The 19,321-nt window shown below is 48.2% G+C and overlaps 1 protein-coding gene across 1 annotated transcript; it reads left to right on the forward strand.

Moving 5' to 3' along the window:
• Positions 1-445: 445 nt before the first annotated feature.
• Positions 446-19,013, forward strand: LOC119437426 (uncharacterized). The gene is made up of 5 exons (XM_037704455.2): positions 446-590; positions 1,349-1,411; positions 5,292-5,503; positions 8,068-8,284; positions 18,676-19,013. The coding sequence occupies exons 2-5, from the start codon at positions 1,372-1,374 to the stop codon at positions 18,966-18,968; spliced, it is 762 nt and encodes a 253-aa protein (XP_037560383.1). The 5' UTR covers positions 446-590; positions 1,349-1,371; the 3' UTR covers positions 18,969-19,013.
• The last annotated feature ends 308 nt before the right edge of the window (positions 19,014-19,321 follow it).

The following is a 19,321-nucleotide window of genomic DNA, read 5'->3' on the forward strand; positions in this document are numbered from 1 at the left end:
GGGATATTCTTACGTTTTCATTTTAGTTTCCACCCTTTTCGACCTTCGTCATTGACACGGACATGACTCGTAAGCTGCTGCACAACCGTTATCGCTGAGATAGGCCCCTCGCCGCGCCACGTGATAAGAAAAGAATGGTAAATGGAATGCAGTGTTGCCGAATACCGGTCTTGATGTCGAAAGGGACGTCTTGCGTGGGAGCGGAATCACGATAACACTGATCACACGCTGAAGGCGAAAAAGAAAGTACAAAGCCTCCAAACAAAACGAGACCAATAATGTTTTTTTTTTTTCATATGAATGGATGAAGGTTAATATCAGTTTAAAGATGTATAGAGTTTAACATTTCATCTGAGCCCTTTTACTGCTAGTCATGGGCTCATGCGGCTGTTAGTGCATATCTTTCCTTGATCACTAAAAAAGTACTACAAAATAAAACACATCAGCTTAGTATTGGCTAATGACTAAATATAGATAAAGTATAGATGATAAGGTGAGAGCTGCAATGCACAGAACGGCGAATGTACGTCAGCTATTGGAGTGCCGCTCCAAACTCGATAGCATCGTTTCAGTGCAAGCTCTGGAAGCAGGTAAGGTACTTGAAGCTTTCAGGCGATCCGGCCGATCAGGCCACGAGAAGGATTTTCGATAGCGCCATTACTCGTTTGGTACCACTAGGCAAGCCACGACACCGCAGTGGACGCTCGCGTTGCGACTATTACAGATGTGATTGACCATAACATGGTGGTTCCATATTTAATCAGGTGCGTCACGGAATGGTCTGCCATTTTTTAAATTTTTTTTGGGTGGAGTTTGTTTGGGCGCGGTTTTCAAAGCGGAGGCTTTGTAATAGGAGAACGCGTGACATACATTCGTTAGAAGTTACCGGCCGCGGTAGCTTAGCCGCTATGGCGTTGCGCTGGTAATCACGAGGTCGTGGGTTCGAATCCCGTCCGCGGCGGCCGCATTTTGACGGAGGCCTACACGCTCGTGTACCGCGTGCATTATAAGTGCACGTTGAAGAGTCCAAGGTGGTCAAAACTATACGGCGCGCCTCAATCGATCGTGGTTTTCGAAAGTAAAACTACAGAGTTTAACATTCGTTAGAAGTTTCAACGGCATCGTTCTGTAACGACCGTGACTGGCGTTAAAGAATCACATAAGCGTAACCCCGCGTCTAATGTTTAAGCAGAATTACAGGCTTAGCTTTTAAACACGCATTTAGACTCTATACAACGATTTGAAACCTGTAGCCGATAAAGACTTTAGTGGGCATTCAGTTTTAGCTTTTTCTAAAAGCAACTGCTCACATCCGCTCCGATTTCTTTTCCTTTTTCTCCACAGTCAGCGCCCGATCTTGTGTTCTGAAGCATGGAGCTGTGGTGCATTGTGTTGGGCATCGTCTTAGCAGGTACGTCTGAAAACACATTGTGTCACTAGGAAGTACTACGAATAAATGATATCTCAACTCCAAAAAGTTGTAAAGTTCATTTCGTATTCCAAGTAAACACATGTATGGTTAACGCGTCCTAATGCTGGAAGAAAAAGGAAAGGCTGCAGAAATAATATCTTTATTACGCGTATAACTCCTAAATTTCTTCTTTCTTTCCTTTTTTGTTATCACAAATTAACTTTCTCCTTTGGTTCTAGATGGAGAGAGAGAGAAAGAGAGAGAGCGTGCTCTTTGTGTGAATCCCTCCATTGTTGCTCTTGGGGGTGGTGCTGCGAGCGACACAATGTTATCGCTAGGATACCGCTAAAACGCGATCCCGTGGAAGCCTTCCATGCCACTTGCTTGGTGTTGCGTTCCCTATCTATATATATATGCGTATTCGTCTTGATCGCAGACATTCTTGCTGTTTCAGTTGTTTTTAACTGCGCATAATATTTCCGAGACATGCCCACTTTTTCTGTATGGTCCTCAATTTCTGAAATGTATTTTAGGCACGTGATATGGACAACGCATTAAACAGTGATAAGCGCTTTCAGAACCTTTTTGTCACCTTTGAGTAATCGGAATTCGGACCAAGTTTTCATCGAAAGATCAACGCGGACGCGTCAGCTGTAAAGGCAAACAAGCACGGAGCGATGCGACGCAGCTGCGTCGCTTCGCAAGCAGCAGTGATGACTCGTGGTGCCTACTAGGGCAGTCAGTGAGGCAGAGAGACTCGTGGTGCCTGTAATCTAGTGTCATGGCCCTAGTAGGCACCCCGAGTCTCACTGCGGGTCTATAGACAACACCACCGCTTCTCTACTCTCGCATCACCGTCGTTCTGATGGAGCAGCCAGTTTTAAGGTACATATCCACGCGCACATAAATCACAAACAGCATCGCGCAATTCGGAGCTTTTACTCAATCCGTTCAGTGGAGGTAAGCGCACCGCCTCTTTTCAACACGGCACTTCAATACCGGTGCTCGGCGCGACTCCCAAGTTATAGTTTCGTTATCAGAAAGACACTTCAAACGTATACTCGATGACATCTAAGTGAAGATGTGTTTTTTGAGCAAATGGTTAGAGCTGGAAACGCCGATGAGCAGTGACTACATCAGTGGTGGCGTGTTGCTTCCCTATGCTACGGTGGTGGATACTATATATATAGGGTCATGTTCCTGGTGACGGTGAAAAACGAGAAATGCTTTCAAAAGTCGGAGCTAAGAATCTATCTTTTTATTGGGTGAACGTGTGTCCAGAAAGGCAAGTAACACTGAAATCACTACGAGCGCGGCGAGCACTCGGCACAAGACGCCCGCCCATACTGCACAAGAAATTTCTTTAACGTTGCCGATGCTATACCGCACAAGAGAGAGAAAGAAACGAAGAGGGAAAGGTAGGCAGGTTGATCAAGGAGGTGCCCGGTTGGCTACCTTACAGTTGGGAAGGGGAAGAGAGGAATAATACATAAGAAGGAAAGAGAAGAAAAAATAATAAAGAGTCAGTCATTGTGAACACATTCGCAGAGGAATGTCCACTGTCACACAAGCGTTCGTACAGTCCAGTAGCCTTCAAGAAGTGTAGAAGGGCTTTTGTGGCCTTCTGCATGAAAGAATGTATAGGTCATGATCCCAGGATCTTTTCCTCTGTGAACGCTATGTTATCTAACAGGATTAGTCTGGCTTGTAGAGCGCATATCGTTGAACGTCAAAGGATGGGCAGTGACACAGAAGGTGCTCTGGAATCTCATTGCACCCGCACAAATTGCACGCCGCACAGTTGACCCTTCCTATTAGGAATTACGGCACAAGAGACGTGGCAACAGTATTGGAATCGTGGGAGTAATTTTTACGGCACAACAGACCTGTCTAATCAGATTTCGACCACGATGCTAATACTTTTGTCTTGAACCGAATGACAGCTTGATAACAGTGACAAGCCAGTGGAACCGATCACCAACAAAAGGTTAAAAAAAAATGTACACAGGGTAATAGTAAGAGACCATTGGGAGAGTTGACGTAAGGCAGGGAGAACACGCAAGGAAGCGGACTTTCTATTTGGATAATTTAGCTCAGAGTACAAAAGTATTTAATGATTAAGATACAGCAATGGTACATAAAGAACGAGCCTTGCGACATATGCCACGGCCACACTTCAATGGGGATACTCATATCGTCGTTGTAGTTATCACCATCATCATCATCATCGTAGTCGAGAAGGGTCTGATTATACCGGCTTCTGTTAACAAAAGAGCGTATGATGACCATTTAGGTCGCTGGGATTGACAATTTTTGTATCATTGGAGAACACAACTTTGATACTTACCTTTCTATTGGCAAAGTTTAGAAGTTGAATAAATTACGCCATTCGGCTTCGTTAAACTAGACTCCTGTCGTCGCAGGTAGCTATAAGCTGCTGTCCAGAATTTTCCTCCATCGGTGTTACCTTTACACCGGACGAAAATTATTCAGAGCATAAAAATCGGCAGCCCTATTACCATTATTTACCGTAACGACGCGGATATCAAGCGCAATCTTGCGCCCTCCTAGTGGTAACCATTACACTGGTGTACAAATGTAGGATTATTTAGCTTTCAGCCTCTAGCAGCATTATTATACACCTAGAATAGTTGCACTACTTTTGGTGAGGGCGTCTCGAACCTAGTACATTAATGTGACACACTTACCTTTCGTAGATCTGTACAAATAGCAAGGACTTCCGCAAATGTAAAAGAACTCGTGTTGTCCTGTTTTTGTTTCTTTTTCTCTGTCAGTTGAAGCGATACCACATCAGAGAGACTGACATTTATTTATATACAAACCCACTAGTCACTTGAGGGAGGAACTGGAATACTTCACGACATTTTAGCACAAACAAAATTGAGACTGATCTGTTTGGGCATGGAGATTTTCTCGTTTCCAAGAAAGCATGCATGTCATATTGTCACTTGCCGTGAAGGGGAAGAATAACACGCTTTCAAATACATGACTTACGAACTTAAGTTGTACACGTGTCAATATGTACGCTAGCGAGCAAAAGTTCATAGACCACGGAATCAGAATAAAGAAGTTTAATTTCTTCGTGCGACGTGGAACTGTCTCAATGTGCATTACAACGGTCGAACAGTAGCACGTGAGCCGTACCCTTTAATTTCAGTCTGCATGCCTAAAAGATTCGTGGCATGTGTGGTCTCCAAATATTTCCTCATGATTGTACATGCTTGAATATCATATGTTGCAGTATCAATAGGAAAAACTCTTTGACAGCACTTTCTTCATTTTTTAACCTCCTAATTTGAGTGCTCTGACTGCGGCGATATCATACGCCAGTACGGGTGTGTTCGAAATTGCCAACACGAATCAAATACGACTGTATCGAATGTTAGTAGTAGTATCGAGAATTTGATATTTCATTCTTTCCAATATTCGCTTTGGGCAAAAAGTACACGGGGCAACCATCTGTCGGGGACTGTCTACGATTGAAACGGACACGAAAAGGACCGGCCTCTTGCAGTGCACTTCGTAAGCGACTCGGAAATGGTGGAAATTTTCACTTTTTGCTAACTTACAAATCGTCCGATTGAACAGACTTCCAACTATCATGGCGTCTGTTGGAGAAAATAAATCTTTTTTTTTGCATTTCTCCCCTGGTTTCTTTTCCAGTTTTATTATTCCATTCATATATGGTATTATAAATATCCAGCATTCAATTCGATGTTCGAGGCTCGCATTTATCGAGTCCTTATGTTCGATTTGATTTGAAATTTCCACTACTCTAACGCTCCTATAGAAAGAAAGAATGCAGTAAGTAGCAACGTAAGCGTGACTCAACTTTTCGCCTTATTTTCCACTGCACAAGGATCCGTGTGGGCAGGCAACCTGTCCGACCAAGACAAGGTGTTGCACGACGTGTTCGCCAACATCGGTCCCAATGACCTTCCACTAGAAGATTCGTACTTCACCATCCGTGAGGACGGCGCGCCGAAGAACAGCACGCTATACCGCTTCAACATGACCAATGGCTTCCTGAGAAACTTGCACCGGAAATTGGCGCCCAAATTCCACGAAGAGGTTGGTGCTTAGTAGAGTTACAATTACCCTCGCAAAGCAACGACCCCGGGCAGGTTCGCGGAAAAAAACAGCACACGTATTTATCGAGTTGAACTGCGTCTTTAATTAGCAGTTTTAGTAAAGTGACGCCAAATATAAAAAAAAAGATATTTGGGCTGTATGAGGAAGTTACCTTCAAAAGCCACTCTTAACGTGAGAGTTGGCTTATAGTAAGCCATCAAATGGGCGCAAGGACGAAAGACGGGTGGCGACGCTGCCTTCAAGTTCCCGCACTAACTCGCCGTGACGTCATCGATTTTTGAGGTATCTACTCGGGCCCACTTATGGCGCATTCAATTGGCAGAACAGGAGCCGAGGCAAAGAGCGGAGAGGAGCAGAGCCGTACCGCAGCGAGACTGCTCGCTCCCCCATTGGGACGTCCCATGCGCTCCTAGAGCAAATGTGAAGGCGAAGGTGTATCACGTGACCATATTGTTTACCGTCCCGCGGGGCTTCTCAGCCGACGATGCTGCCACGCACTGAACCAAAACGACGGAAACACAACCAAAATAAAAGCGTACGATGCATTTGCGTCACGTGACTTTTTTCGCGCTTAGCTTCTAGCGCGAGAGCCGCTCAAACTGCTCTTGACTGTGCTATCGGCGTCGCCAAATTGCCCCTGTTCTGCCATTGGATGCCAGCGCCCCTGCTCCTTTTCGCCTCTCGGAACGCCACTGCTCTTGATAGAGCAATTTGGGGACGCTTTTGAGTGCTCCTGTTCGCTCAGGAATGCGCCATTAGTCTTATTGTTGGCAAGGATGGACTGTATTGTATTCTAGAAGAGCTAAAGATGAAACTTTGCTAGATTCAAGGACGTTTACTGAACCGCAACTGGCCAATTACAAAAGAGAGAGAGAGAGAGAGACTTGAAACTTGTGATGTCACGTTGACGTACTGACGCTAGGACTTCGGTGAGAAGTTCAAGAAATCATACTTTTACGTTCACTGTCTAGTCTAATAATCAACCTATTAAGGCGAAATTAGCGAAGATACAGATAAAAAATAAAAACACTAAGTTAGTCTAAACTGATTCGACTCTGCAGTCATGCCTATGAGACATCGCAATTCCTGAGCTCTCAACTACGGACGAGTCATCTAAAAGGGGCTGTATAGCACGTGAGCTGCTATATATATATATATATATATATATATATATATATATATATATCTGCAAAAATGATCTCCAATCTACGCTGTGAAGGTGGTCGCACAGCGAAGCTGTAAACGACACCTGGAACGATTACCCGTTGCGACGTAGGTTGAAATTATTCACGTGGCGACATTCACATGTACTTTACCTAATTATTAGCCTAAGACATTTCAACGGCCTTCGAATTGGCTTGCGCCACTACTTCGTGTACGTACAAAAAGTGGACCAGAGAGAAGAGAAATTCGCCGCGCCTCGTATGCACGCGGAGTCCTCACTAAATGTGTCCTTCCCATAGCACGGTCACAACACAAATCAATTGCTAGGCGGGTTCTTCTTCTACGTACAAAAATGTAGTTACGTCACTCCCTGCTTCGTATGCTATAGACAGTCAAGCTGTCGTGGCCACGGCAGCTTGCGCAACAGTAAACTTTACCGGTAAGCTAATGCGTTACGTGCTTCGCCTCGCATGCAGGCGCAGGAGCGCCTTATCATAAATTATGTGGTTCGGATGCTTGTTTTGAGCTTGTCCTTTATTGAAACGTGTGCTGTTCTGTGTGTTGTATGGCTGATGTCAAAGAATGTATGCACTGTTCACTTCACTATGCTGAGTGCTTGTGTAGACTCGGTGCCAATCTTGAAATGGGCGCGAAACTGTGCTCTATCTCCTCTCTCTTTTCATCCCTATACCCCCCTCCCCCAGTGCAGGGTAGCAAACCGGACGTGCGTCTGGTTAACCTCACTGCCTTTCCTCTCTTCTCTCTTTATCTCTCTTTGTAACCTCTGTCTTACGGGGGTATGAACCATTGGGGATATGAGCCATTGACGATAGTGTTCTGTCGACGTTACGCCACGAAGAAATCCCAGAATCCAGCCATAGAGAAGTAAAAAAAAGGGAAAAAAATCACGAGTGTGATTCTTGCCGTTTGCTCTGCCATTATGGGACTTGAGCTAAATTATCGACAGTATCCCCAACAGTGGGCATACTGTCAGGTGAATTTTGGATGCCACACTATTTGAACCGTTACAGTGGAAGCGACGCATCTTATCTCAAAATTGTGTGTGTGTGTGCGTGTGCGTGCGTGTGTGTGTGTGTGTGCGTGTACGTGTGTGTGGGGGGGTGTGTGTGTGCGTGTGAGCGTGCATGCGTGCGTGTGTATGTGTACGTGTGCGTGCGTGCGTGCGTGTGTGTGTGTGTGTGTGTGTGTGTGTGTGTGTGTGTGTGTGTGTGTGTGTGTGTGTGCGTGCGTGCGTGCGTGCGTTCACATCCCAGCATTCGCATTTGTTTTGGAGAAGGGGCACCACTCTCGTCAGTTCCTGGCGAGAGTGGGTCCGAGAAACTAACTGTGAACTAAGAAAGCTGTCATTTGTGGCGCAGTACTGCAAAGCACGCGTGGACCCGGTCTTCAATAGCCTGTGGGTGAGCTGCGACTTGGACCTGGAGGGCATGCTCGCCACGTACGATGCGTCGCTCTCTTACGGCGCACGCGTGGTGCACAACTTCAGCGTCAATGCCGTCATTATCAAGCACTCTGGAATCAACCCTCCCTTGCTGGCGGTGCACACCTACGGTAGCAATTGTAAGACTAATAAGTGTACGTGGAACTTTGTCACTTTCTGCCTTCTGATTGAGTATGAGTTGCCGCTATCGGGCTCGAGTGCAAGGCCGAGCTGACGAGGTTGGGCGTGAGTTAGACGCTACAGCAGGTCACTGCATGCTTTGTGAATTATTTCTCCTCTACAAACTATTCATAAAACTGAATTGTCTCAGAAAGGATACAGGATAGCACATACTTATAGACAACATAATATGTCTGTCATCCGAAGCTATAAAAAAGAAAGTCGCAGTTTCGCCCGAAAGGCGAAGCATCGATTGCGCAAATTAGCAGAGAGCCATACGAAGTAAGGATAGTACTTTTATCGGCCGTATCGACTTGTAAATATTCGCTTGCTAACTACATTAACAAAGCATAGTGTCAGCGCGCACAGCAAACAAGAACACATCACACTCTATGACCGCGGACACTCGCTGTCAAAACGCTGGCGTGAGCAAGCGCGGTGCAGCAGCGAACGAAGTGACCTTCGTGTGGTATATCGCTTCAACGGAAACGGAGTGGCGAGAGCACAGTGCGTACAAAGGTAGGAGCCGTCTGCAGATCGCCTTAAAGATGGGAGCGGCAAGGAGCGGCAAGTGAAGCGCGACTATGTGAGAAGGGAATAAACATTGAGAAACAAAAATGTTTTTTTAGGTAAAACCAGACAGTTTGATTTCATTCAACGAAAATAAAGTTCCTAATCAATGTTAAGTACGTGCGGCGAGGAAAGAAAAGACAACTATCTTTTACTTTATCGTTAATAATACATACCTTTTTTTCAGAGGCCGCTATAAAAGGGGCCATTCACGCCGCTATCAGTTGCAATGCAATGAGGCTCTTGAAGTGTGCAGCAAGGCGTGCTTGTTAAGTTGAACTGCTACTATACGCTCTTCTCACATGTTGTGTTGTTTTGCTTCTCAACGTTTGTCTGAATTCTGGTGGCGAGTTGCTTTCGAGCTGAGTTTCATCGTTGTTCTAAGTGTTCTGTCAAAAGTAGTGAGTTGTGACTATCAGGGGTGCTATGCAGGATGCGCCGAGTTTCTTGTTCGCACGAGTTTTACGCGAGTTTGCTCGATGACAGTCAGTGAACGGAGATAGCAAAGAACGTGCAAAAACAGCAGGCAAAAAGAAATGTCGAGATAGAGCCGCGTATGACAACATGAGCGCACCCTGCGCGGCACAGTGCTTCCGCGCTTCACGCGCAGAAGACTGCGCAACGAAACGCGCCAGCGCCGCGTATTGTTATCAACGTATTATCGCAATTTAGCAATACCGTCACTGTCCCGCTGTCTATCTGCACACTTACCGTGAGCCGTTTGCCACGCCTTTCTCGGGCGCGTCAAGGGGGTGCCTCCTCTTTCGGGCATTATCTGTCTATCCTACTTCGAATGCGAGCGGGGCACATGCGGTGCATTCTTGCACCTACACTTTCCCTCAATCGAATATTTTAAAATACAACAAATAAAATAACGAACATTTTATTTCTCAAAGTATCAGTTTTTCGTTTTGAATGCTATAAATTTGTGATGACAAACGGAGATCGAGCGCATTATTAAATTTTGCACTTTTTTGCCACGAGTGGCGAAAGTGAGGTGAAAGCTTACAAGCTGATACATTCTACAGAGTCGCACGCACGAGGGAGTTCATACGGTGAGCATTCGCCATGGGCGCTGCAGCGCTATGTTCGATAAAGTCAGTCATGACAATGATCTGTCCATTCCCTGTCTATTAGGGGAATGGCAACGCAGCGCTGCGGCATGACTGTTCACCGCAGGTGCTTCACTGAGGCGGCTATTCAGGCCGCCGCTTTACCAACTGAAACGACACTCTAGCCATAGAGACGGGATCAACGGCTGTAGCCTGTCGCTTCAAAATGTCTGTGCGGTATTCTAGGGTCCGTAGTGACGCAGCACAGTGAAAATGCGCCAGTTTATCTGCGTGTGCGAAGCCTCCGCGATGCATTTTGATGAAGAGAGTGCTGCCCAGCGACACAATGCATTGCTTGTTATCGCTTGCCCAGTGAAGGTGTCTCCGTGCGCATGTACGCAGCATTTGAGTGTTTTGTTCACTCCAATGTGCTTGCCGATTGCCTCTGCTGCTGAGCTAACAGCGATCGCAGATGGCTATCGCAACGACAGCGCAGCAGTCGCATTTTGGTGGGTGAGGCCTCTTGTGTGGAGTTAGGAAATTAGACTTAGAACGCAGGAAGGTGTTGCAACTGTTTCGTATGCCGTGCTTGTGATGAAGAAATGCCATCGCACTGGGTCTAGAAAAGCGAGCGTTTCTCGACGCTGACCGTGTTTGCGACACTGCGGCTCTGATACATCACCGATGACAGAGCAGCCATCTCAAACGACAGCTGCGATACACTGTCGTTGGAAAACACTACGCACTGCTCAGCGTCGTCGTCCACCACTGCGCATCGACGCCTTGCAATCTGTTACAGTGGCGTGCCGATAACTATTTCCTATGCACTACATCGCCACAATGCAAGCAATGAAACAATGTTGTGGGGCCATGCCAGCGCAAGAAGATATATGCATAAACCAGCGAAAGTTGACGCTTTGCTTTTGATAGTGGTGCTCAGTACATCACCGATAACAGTGCGTTTTGCGTGTGTTATTTCGGCGGTAAAGATTGTTGATGCCTCTCCGTTCCGCACCACGTCGCTGTTGCCGAAAAATATTTTGGGCGTGGCCCAAATGTGGTGGGCGCGCACACAAGTTACATGCCTCGCGTGGGGCGTGACCTATGGTTTTGATTGACAGGCGAACTCGTGCGAAACTCGTACATCGCGAAAGCCCCCTCGAGTTGAACTCGGAAACATGGCGGTGGCAGCAGCAGCCTGTGTCATCGCATCCAGCGGCAGCAAGCGTCAGTATGACTGTCTGGACCCGTTCACCTACATGACCGACGTAGAGTTTCAGCGTCATTTATGCCTTTCCAAAACGTCAGTGCACTGGCTGTGTGACGAGTTAGGCGAAGGCGCTCGTCTTCGCCTATGCTTTCCGAGCACAGATTGGTGAGACTAGGCTGCGGAGGAAAAGTTCGTGCGATCGCTTCGGCTCTCTCCGGCTTCAAGCGCTGTTCGTCCACCGCGCCCCAGCCCCAGGCCAGGTCCGGCGGCGTCATCGGAGTATACTGGGGCACCTGCGAGCAACTGGGGTTCAACCCGGACCAACCAACCTGCGAACCTGGTCACATTATATAGGACGACTCAGAATGGACGCCGGGCTGCCTTCCCGTGAAACAGGTGCCAAAAGCAGTTTTCGCAGTTACACGGTACCGCTGCACGGCATGGGCAGAGAGGTGAAGGAAGTTACTTCGCCAAAACGGACCGCCTCGGCCGTCCGAACGACCACCTCTCCAGGCGTCAAATTATTTGGCCCACGTACTGCTTGAGCAAAAGCATAGACATATGGCTGTTGAAGGAGATGACCGGTGACTTGTTTCCTCTATCGGAATACGCCATCGCCGACTTGAGGAACTACACCCGTGAGGTCGCGAGGGACGTGTTGCTGGCGCGACCTCCACTCAGTGGCCGCGGGAAGATAGCGCAAATTGACGCGTGCCTTCTTCGCGGCGAGCAAAAGTGCAATGGAGGCCGCCTAATGACGGGCGACAACGTTCCGCCGAGCCGCCAAAATTACGGCGGTGTTAAAGATGGTGGCCCACGGGTCTTCGGCATGTTCTGCGCGACCAAAGGGGTGCTGCGACTCTTCAAGGTCGACCGACGAAAGGCGGCGACATTAGGCGCCATTATTGCAGCCATTGTTCAACCGGGGACCATTAATATTGACGAATTGGCCGCATACAACTGTATCCCAAATTTAGTGGATGCTAATGAGGCTATGCATCAATCTGTATTAGGAGACAGTCAACCACAGCGTGAACTTTGTGGACCCCATCACGGGCGTTCACACGCAATGAATAGAAAGTTATTGTAAAAATGTCACAGTTTCGCCCTAAGGGCGAAGCAATGAATGCGATATAGCAACACAGAAATGTCATACGAAGTAAGGTGAGCGGCTTTGGTAGCAATATGAATTGCAGTAAACATGAGCTGATTAAGTAAGCAGGTGTGCTGCGGCGTAAGTAGACCGTCATGAAGAGAGACTCGATGGCCACGAGAAGGCGCGTGTGAAACGGTGGTGTTGATGAGAAGCGCTTCCCGTGGGCAGCGCGTGCGAAGGGACACACCTGTAGCGCTGCACTGCCGATCCGGGCAGCATTGCATGTGTAGCGTGCGTTGGAAAATGAGGCCCGACTATTACTAACTGAATGAACAAGCGTGGTGTGAGCGCGCACAAACATCAATAGATCACACTGAATGAATGCAGACAACGACTGCCAAAACGCTGGCAGCAAGCGCATACGCCGCAGCGGGCGAAGGTACATGCGGTCTATCGCTTCAACGGAAACTGAGCGGCGAATGCACAGCGTATACAAAGGTCAGAGCCGTGTGGAGATAAGAGACGGTGCGGGCGAGCGACGAGCGCCTTTGTTGGCAGAGTAGAAGTGCGCCCCCCCTCCCCCCGCTCTCTCCAGCGCTGGCTTCCCGCTTCCTTGCTTGCGCGTGGGAGATTGAGTGCGTTCGCTCTCCGTGATAGCGCGCGTCCCCGCACGCTTCCGCTCAGGCATACGGCGCGCGGCGATGATTTTATCTATACGGAACCTCACGGCGACGACGACGGCGACGACGACGGTGTCGCCGACGGCAGAAATCCGGTTGAAGTGTCCATATAATTGCTATCGCAATAAAAAAAGTGAAGCGCCACCTCGTCAGCGGCGGGTACAAGGCAACTGCACCGATGCTGGAGTCCTACCTGAGATGGATGTGGTGGCACTCAACGGCCTCGTGCGCTGCACAGACCCTTTCTTGCGTTTGTTAGAAGCCACGGATCGCTCGGGCTACCCAGTATAAAGATTCTTTCTTTCCTGCGGTTGTTAGAAGCCATCGCTCGGCGCTATCCAGTATGCAGGTGCATCATAAAGTAAAAGAAAATAAAGCGTATTTTTCTGACCCTTGTATGAGTGCTTTCCGGCATTCCTGAGTGCTTACACGGTAAGCGCGTGGCAAACCACTTCTGCGCTAGCCGACGCTCACTTCGTCTCGCAGCCTTACTTTGGCGCTAGCAACGAGCGATCTGTTTAAAGCCTAGTGTGAAAACTAGGCGCACACCAATCTGTGCTCGGAAATGCTAGCGCATGCACGTAGCGAGCCGCGCCAATCCAATCCAGAGGGGAAAAAAAGAGTGCGTGCATCCCCTCGTGGTATAACACGAAACGTATTAAACTACGAATTAGTCTAATACACATTCAGTGTACACCTTGTAATCTTTAAAATGCTTATAACCCACGTTAATGTTACTAATATTATAGTACTGAATGCATTTATTTCATAACATGCTTGTGCCTGTAATGCATTCGGTGGAACGACAAACAAGTGAAAGAAGGCACGACCATGCACCGACCGTATCATCACGTGAGCCCCAGTTAGTCGACCGCCCATATGGCAACGCCTGAGAGATGATAGCCACCCAGAGTGAATGCACATAAACCAATGAAACTGGAGGCGTGCCGACGGACAAACTTTGTTTTGTTGCCATTAGTTCTTTCATCTTGGGGCGTCGCCAGAGCTCGTGAAGATCCCGAGTTTCGGCAAAGTCGGCGCATCCTGCATAGCACCCCATATAAGTTTACCTTAGCTGCCTTCATGAGGCTGCGTTGGCCAACGCGCTTGGCGTCTGACGATGCGACCAGCATTTAACAATCAAAGCTTTCTTTGGCCTGCAAAGAAACGATGCTCTTTGCATGGGTGCAATCTCGATGTTCGTATGGCTGAGGTTATGCTGTATCGCTTTGCGCGCTAAACGATCGAAACGCCCATTGAGTTGAATTGCTGGGCAATTGAAAATTCAGCCACAGAACGTGCAGCTCTAATAGCAGACCACAAAAGCAAATTTCGCGCCTGTGGCATCAAAAATAATGGCCCTTCTATATTTAACGGATATGACCCTCCCGATATTCTTTGTTCTGTCGGAAGTGTTCAATCGTCACACAGATGGCGCTGAGCCCCATGAACCGCCGATGAACCGCCATGCTTCGAACGTATGGGCTTCTATGGAAGCTTTGCTACCAGGTATATTTACCTTGGTTTTGCTACGTGTTATCTTCGCTCTCGCTCCCCGATCCTGTCGTGCCTAGCTTTCACCGGCGATCGCAGGGGATTGCAGCTGTTTGAGCCTCGGTAACCGGTAAGGCGAAAGAAATTTCCGAAAAATGATCAATGCAATAAGTATTTTTATTGAACAACCTAATCTGTTTCTATCCACATTAGCTATCGTATTTCTATAGATATCGACTCACAGGCAGAACATTCAAAACACAAGTTTGCGAGCGTATTGAAGAACAGCCGAACGATTTGTGTCCGTGAAAACATCTGTTCTGGGTTTATTATTTATGAACTACAAAAAATTACAAAAAATTACCGACGATTACGATACTCCCAAAAGCGAAATTTGAGCGCCGCTCTATACGTGTTTTCATTTCGCGATATATTGGCTAGCGCGGACAATCTGTCGCGTGCGGCACGTTCCAAACGGAGCGAAGTGTGGCGCGACTGCCTCGCTAATGGAGAGATCACGAGAGGCAGCGCGTGGCTGACGCGTGGGCGCGATTCACAACAACCGCCGCAAACAGACCTACGCTCATGCAGTGCTTTAGTGAACAGACGACGCGTAGAGCACCTCGATGCGTGCGCTCCCGCGAACGGAGCGGAGGCGAGAGAGCGCATTTAGACGCAGCGAGCGCATCGACGCGCACTACTCTGGCGCCATCTCGTAGCCATCGTCGCCATAGTACGTCTTGCGCGGCACTACGCTTTTCTTCTCACGCTTTCGCCTTACCCTCCTTCTCCGCGTTCCGCCTCATGGTTCCGCTGCACCCTCCTCCTCCGCTTTTCTCCACGCGCTCTCTTCTCTCTCGCCGTCTTTCTTCGCCCGCTGCGCTCCGCGTCCGCTCTCATATTTCGCTGTGCCCGTTCGCTCGGTTACGAGGTACGACGCCAACGCTCGCCGAAGGAACGGGCACCTAAGAGCTGCGCGCTAAAAAAGGCCACGTGACTAGGTGCTTGTGCCCCAAGATGGTAGTGCCATGAAACACGTTTTAAGTGAACGAAGCCAAGGAAAGCATCGGGGAAATTAAGTGTAGTTGAAATTGCAATGTAAAAAATGTCACAGTTTCGCCCTAAGGGCGAAGCAATGAATGCGATAGCAACACAGCAATGTCATACGAAGTAAGGTGAGCGGCTTTGGTAGCAATATGAATTGTAGTAAACATGAGCTGATTAAGTAAGCAGGTGTGCTGCGGCGTAAGTAGACTGACATGAAGAGAGACTCGATGACCACGAGAAGGCGCGTGTGAAACGGTGGTGTTGATGAGAAGCGCTTCCCGTGGGCAGCGCGTGCGAAGGGACACACCTGTAGCGCTGCACTGCCGATCCGGGCAGCATTGCATGTGTAGCGTGCGTTGGAAAATGTCGCCCGACTATTACTAACTGAATGAACAAACGTGGTGTGAGCGCGCACAAACAAACACGAATAGATCACACTGAATGACTGCAGACGACTGTCAAAACGCTGGCAGCAAGCATACGCCGCAGCGGGCGAAGGTACGTGCGGTCTATCGCTTCAACGGAAACTGAGCGGCGAATGCACAGCGCATAAAGGTCAGAGCCGTGTGGAGATAAGAGACGGTGCGGACGAGCGACGAGCGCGGTTGTTGGCAAAAGTGCGCCCCCCCCCCCCGCTCCCTCCGGCGCTGGCTTCCTGCTTCCTTGCTCTCCGTGATAGCGCGCGTCCCCGCACGCTTCCGCTCAGGCATACGGCGCGCGGCGATGATTTTATCTATAGGGAACCTCACGGCGACGGCGATGACGACGGCGATGGCGACAACGACGGCGACGGCGACGCCGACGGCAGAAATCTGGTTGAAGTGTCCATATAATTGCTATCGCAATAAAAATAATGAAGAAAAGGGAAATGAAAGTGGACGAAAAGATAACTTGTCGCCGGCGGGAGCCGAGCCCGCCACCTACGCATTACGCGTGCGTTGCACTACCAATTGTGCTACGGCGACGGCCATCAATTCGTCCACTAACTTGGGTATTTATGTTTACTAGATCTAGTCCTAGGAGTGTTAAGCCAGCGCCACTCAGAACCATGGTGGGCGGATGTAGAACATCCTTTTTAGCCCGATGGCGTCACGATACACGTGATTGGGTTAAAGGATGTTCCAAGGGCTAGATCTAGTAAACATAAATACCCGTGTTAGTGGACGAATTGATGGCCGTCGCCGTAGCACAATTGGTAGTGCAACGCACGCGTAATGCGGAGGTCGCGAGTTCGGCTCCCGCCGGCGACAAGTTATCTTTTCGTCCACTTTCATTTCCCTTTTCTTCATCATTTTCTACATTGCAATTTCAACTACACTTAATTTCCCCGATGCTTTCCTTGGCTTCGTTCACTTAAAACGTGTTTCATGGCACTACCATCTTGGGGCACAAGCACCTAGTCACGTGGCCTTTTTTAGCGCGCAGCTCTTAGGTGCCCGTTCCTTCGGCGAGCGTTGGCGTCGTACCTCGTAACCGAGTGAACGGGCACAGCGAAATATGAGAGCGGACGCGGAGCGCAGCGGGCGAAGAAAGACGGCGAGAGAGAAGAGAGCGCGTGGAGAAAAGCGGAGGAGGAGGGTGCAGCGGAACCATGAGGCGGAACGCGGAGAAGGAGGGTAAGGCGAAAGCGTGAGAAGAAAAGCGTAGTGCCGCGCAAGACGTACTATGGCGACGATGGCTACGAGATGGCGCCAGAGTAGTGCGCGTCGATGCGCTCGCTGCGTCTCAATGCGCTCTCTCGCCTCCGCTCCGTTCGCGGGAGCGCACGCATCGAGGTGCTCTACGCGTCGTCTGTTCACTAAAGCACTGCATGAGCGTAGGTCTGTTTGCGGCGGTTGTTGTGAATCGCGCCCACGCGTCAGCCACGCGCTGCCTCTCGTGATCTCTCCATTAGCGAGGCAGTCGCGCCACACTTCGCTCCGTTTGGAACGTGCCGCACGCGACAGATTGTCCGCGCTAGCCAATATATCGCGAAATGAAAACACGTATAGAGCGGCGCTCAAATTTCGCTTTTGGGAGTATCGTAATCGTCGGTAATTTTTTGTAATTTTTTGTAGTTCATAAATAATAAACCCAGAACAGATGTTTTCATGGACACAAATCGTTCGGCTGTTCTTCAATACGCTCGCAAACTTGTGTTTTGAATGTTCTGCCTGTGAGTCGATATCTATAGAAATACGATAGCTAATGTGGATAGAAACAGATTAGGTTGTTCAATAAAAATACTTATTGCATTGATCATTTTTCGGAAATTTCTTTCGCCTTACCGGTTACCGAGGCTCAAACAGCTGCAATCCCCTGCGATCGCCGGTGAAAGCTAGGCACGACAGGATCGGGGAGCGAGAGCGAAGATAACACGTAGCAAAACCAAGGTAAATATACCTGGTAGCAAAGCTTCCATAGAAGCCCATACGTTCGAAGCATGGCGGTTCATCGGCGGTTCATGGGGCTCAGCGCCATCTGTGTGACGATTGAACACTTCCGACAGAACAAAGAATATCGGGAGGGTCATATCCGTTAAATATAGAAGGGACATTATTTTTGATGCCACAGGCGCGAAATTTGCTTTTGTGGTCTGCTATTAGAGCTGCATGTTCTGTGGCTGAATTTTCAATTGCCCAGCAATTCAACTCAATGGGCGTTTCGATCGTTTAGCGCGCAAAGCGATACAGCATAACCTCAGCCATACGAACATCGAGATTGCACCCATGCAAAGAGCATCGTTTCTTTGCAGGCCAAAGAAAGCTTTGATTGTTAAATGCTGGTCGCATCGTCAGACGCCAAGCGCGTTGGCCAACGCAGCCTCATGAAGGCAGCTAAGGTAAACTTATCTGATAGTCACAACTCACTACTTTTGACAGAACACTTAGAACAACGATGAAACAGGTGTCTTTACATGCATGATGACGTTAGCAGTCAAACACGAGTACGAATATACTTCAAAATGCAACGAAAAGGAAAGCAAACAAAACTACTAAAATGGAGCGAGCATTAAAAAAAAAGCATTCATTGAGAAATGAACAGGTAGGATCTTATTAGCAGGGGTGTCACGCTAATAACCGGAAACAAAAAAAATGCGTTTTGGTTCCAACAAACGTCGTTGAAATGCAAAGAAATCTCAGAGATAAGCCGCTTTTCGAGATTGCAGATTATAGCTACATGTCACGTCCTGCGTCCGGTGCACATTACCTTTTTTTTCATTCTTTTTTTTTTGCAGGTGAACTTAAAGACTACCTCCTTTACATCACAGCATTTGAGCTCAACACGACAACGTCTCCAAGGTTCCGTGACTTAACATCAAATCCAAAGTTCCAAAACTTTAAGAAGAACCAGACCTTGGCGCAAGAAGTCTGGACAGACTTTAATGTGAAAATGTACACTCATATCTTGCCTATCATCGTAAACAATTTGAATTCTACGTATCGCTCGGAAATACCGAAAAGAATGACCAAGGTTGGAGCCTTGGACGAAACGCTCTTTCGCCTGTCTAATAGGAGACTTGCTGCGTGAGCGCTGCAGCTGTTCGTAAGTAAGGGGGGGGGGGGAGGAAGAAAACTACAAGGAACCTTGGAGTGGTTCACGCATTGTTTTGATGGGCTGATTGGCGAAACAATGCTGCCTGGTCTACAGGGGCGAACACACATCAATAAGGACTGGTTCTCGTCCTATCTGTCACATGTTTCAGTATGCCTATCTGTTCGCGCCTGTCGTCCAAGATAGCAACGATTCCGACGTGTTACGTGTGCGACTAAGCCACAAAATTGAAATTAGAAAATGAATTTCTTAGTGCACGTTATGAAGAAATAAACGATACTTCTGTAAATAAAAACCGGTACACTACGCTTGCAGCGGTTTCGTTATGA

Source organism: Dermacentor silvarum, chromosome 1 (assembly GCF_013339745.2).
Source record: "Dermacentor silvarum isolate Dsil-2018 chromosome 1, BIME_Dsil_1.4, whole genome shotgun sequence".
NCBI classification, from domain to species: Eukaryota; Metazoa; Arthropoda; class Arachnida; order Ixodida; family Ixodidae; genus Dermacentor; species Dermacentor silvarum.